Source organism: Limulus polyphemus, unplaced genomic scaffold, assembly GCF_000517525.1.
Source record: "Limulus polyphemus unplaced genomic scaffold, Limulus_polyphemus-2.1.2 Scaffold4041, whole genome shotgun sequence".
Lineage (NCBI taxonomy): Eukaryota > Metazoa > Arthropoda > Merostomata > Xiphosura > Limulidae > Limulus > Limulus polyphemus.
In genome coordinates, this window is record NW_013669651.1 from 64,505 (window position 1) to 67,639 (window position 3,135).

The 3,135-nt window shown below is 30.9% G+C and overlaps 1 protein-coding gene across 1 annotated transcript in view; it reads left to right on the forward strand.

Moving 5' to 3' along the window:
* LOC106470499 (density-regulated protein homolog) overlaps positions 1 to 2,522 on the forward strand; it is a 12,329-nt gene extending 9,807 nt beyond the window's left edge. Inside the window, exons 4-6 of the mRNA XM_022399109.1 lie at positions 1,015 to 1,102; positions 1,850 to 2,017; positions 2,368 to 2,522. Of these exons, the coding sequence (XP_022254817.1) occupies positions 1,015 to 1,102; positions 1,850 to 2,017; positions 2,368 to 2,522 (411 nt within the window). The remainder of the gene's footprint in view (positions 1 to 1,014; positions 1,103 to 1,849; positions 2,018 to 2,367) is intronic.
* The last annotated feature ends 613 nt before the right edge of the window (positions 2,523 to 3,135 follow it).

Genomic DNA, 3,135 nt, shown 5'->3' on the forward strand with positions numbered 1-3,135 from the left:
AGAGAAAGATTTTAAGTTAATGTTTGTGTTAAAATCCTAATCCAGAGAAAGATTTTAAGTTAAATGTTTGTGTTAAAATCCTAATCCAGAGAAAGATTTTAAATTAATGTTTGTGTTAAAATCCTAATCCAGAGAAAGATTTTAAGTTAAATGTTTGTGTTAAAATCCTAATCCAGAGAAAGATTTTAAGTTAAATGTTTGTGTTAAAATCCCAATCCAGAGAAAGATTTTCAGTTAAATGTTTGTGTTAAAATCCCAATCCAGAGAAAGATTTTCAGTTAAATGTTTGTGTTAAAATCCCAATCCAGAGAAAGATTTTCAGTTAAATGTTTGTGTTAAAATCCCAATCCAGAGAAAGATTTTCAGTTAAATGTTTGTGTTAAAATCCTAATCCAGAGAAAGATTTTAAGTTACTATATAACCTTTAGGGTGAAAGTAAATATCCTGAGAAGTAGGAATGCATCTCTATGATGTAAAACAAAACAACATAAATGTCATAAGTTAATTTTCAAATTTTGGAAATAAATGCATAGACAGAACATCTGTCAAATATTTCAGGCAATCATCTTTAAAAATGATCATGTTGATGTGAAAAGTAATAAGTCAAATGAACAATAGCAGGTCTGTGTGAGTATCTATAAATAATCATGGCAGTGAAACAGTTAACTTTTATTAGAATATGTGAAATACTTCTTGTGGTAACTGATCAGTGTTAACCCTATCTCACAAACTGTATTATTAAAATAATTATCAGTATGAATTGTTGCATATTTAGTATTTTCAGAGATAAAGTAATTAAATATGTATTAAATATTTGATCTGTCTTCATACTTCTATTTTCTTAATTATTTGTTTTAAAGATGGTTTAAACTATATTGTTTATAAACATGTTTAATAGTCCCCTGATTTTTTTTCTTTTGAGGACGTTCGTCAGTAATTTTGTTTTTCCTAAATATTCACTTTAAAATAATGCTGGTTAAATATTAGACACTTAGATTAATTTTTATTTGCTAGTACTGTGAATATTATCCAGGTTTTGAGAAATGCAAAGACTGGCTTCAGAAAAACCTACCTGAGGAATTTAACAAGAGGTTAGAGTTAGGTAAGTGGAAAGATATCTATTGTTATATTGGGAATTTTATTTCAACGATTGTGCCAGGAAATGTTTAGATTTTTTTTTTTGACATTCTAAAAACACTTATCTCCACCTCTGAATTAGATCGAGTTGATTTTCATAGCACTGAAATATTTATAATGTTTTAATTGTAGTTTTAGAAGCTACGTAGAAAACTGTAATTGTAATTTCCTTAACATCAGATTAAAGCTCCTTAAAAGATAACCTTTGGTTTTTTGTTAGCTGTGGATCTTCGCCACTTTATTCTGCTGTGAAATACAGTTGTTTAGACATCAAAGTACAGTACATTCTATAATGTTTGCTGCCAAGTTCGTTGCGTTTTATTGACGATATTTCAATATCAAGCTCTCACAGGTACCATTGGTATAATTATACTTGAAACCGTCGGTACTTGGTGAAACTCCATAATTACAGAATTGAGGAAAATCAAGACAATTGTACGTTTCACAAATTCGTCATTTATTCACGACCATGGTTTTGCCAAGTACCAAATGATGCCTTTAGTGGCTTATTAGTTTCTTATCCCACTGGACAAGTGAGCCTATTAGTATTCTTTATTATATAGATTACAGCAGGAAAACTTCTAAATATGTTTTCGTACAAAGAGAGAAAAATGGAATAAATAATAAAGATAAATCTTAGAAAATCTGAGTTTTTAAATTTCTTTTGATTCAATCTGATCGTTTGTTTGATGAATGTGTCTGTCACTTGTAGATCAACAAGAAGCTGGCGGAGAGGATGAGAAAAAGAGACAGAAACGAGGAGGGAAAGGCATGGTGAAGACTAAAAAGAAAACGGAAAAAGAAAAACATATTTGTTTATCACGTGCTCCTCGAGGAAAAAAGAAATCTGTAACTGTAGTTTCAGGGCTGAAAACGTTTGGTAAGCATATTACAACATCTAATTGTGGTAATCTTGCCAAAATATGAACTTGTGACAGTTATAAATACACCATTTTGTATTCAATTCGTAATAATATAGCTACGCTAAAAAAAAACGTATAACAAGATTGCAGTGGAGGACTTCATTGTGATTTTTCCTCTCTTTTTCACTTTTAACTTGTAGTAGTAATACAGTGTCTTATCAAGCTTCAGACCACAACTGAGGGATTGTTCTTTTCTAAGTATACATTCCTATTTGATGTTTAATTCCACATGTTTCGAGGATCTTTGAGAAATAAAATTTATTTCCATAACTGACCATATGCATGTTTTCTTTTATTACTACTTTAGACATTGATCTCAAGGAGGCTGCCAAGTTTTTTGCTCACAAGTTTTCCTGTGGCTCGTCTGTAACTGGTGAAGACGAACTTGTGATTCAGGGAGACGTGAAAGATGACCTTTGTGACATCATTATTGAAAAGTGGCCAGAGGTCAGTACTAATTAATACAATAGATAAGCCATTAATATAATTATTTTTTTCTGGTGCATTTAACTTAAAATCTTTCTCTGGATTAGGATTTTAACACAAACATTTTTGTGTCCCATATATATGTGGTAGTTAGGTTATATAGTGTGTCCCATATATATGTGGCAGTGACAGGTTATATAGTGTGTCCCATATATATGTGACAGTTAGGTTATATAGTGTGTCCTATATATATGTGGCAGTGACAGGTTATATAGTGTGTCTCATATATATGTGGTAGTTAGGTTATATAGTGTGTCTCATATATATGTGGTAGTTAGGTTATATAGTGTGTCTCATATATATGTGGCAGTGACAGGTTATATAGTGTGTCTCATATATATGTGGTAGTGACATGTTATATGTTTCGTATTATCAGCCACGTAAAGTGCTTCTACTAACTTATTTAACTCAGTGCTACTACTTGCTACATTAAAATATATCTACAGCCACGTAAAGTGCTTCTACTAACTTAGATAACTCAGTTTTACCACTTGCTACATTAAAAGATATTTGCAGCCACGTAAAGTGCTTCTACTAACTTAGATAACTCAGTTTTACCACTTGCTACATTAAAAGATATTTGCAGCCA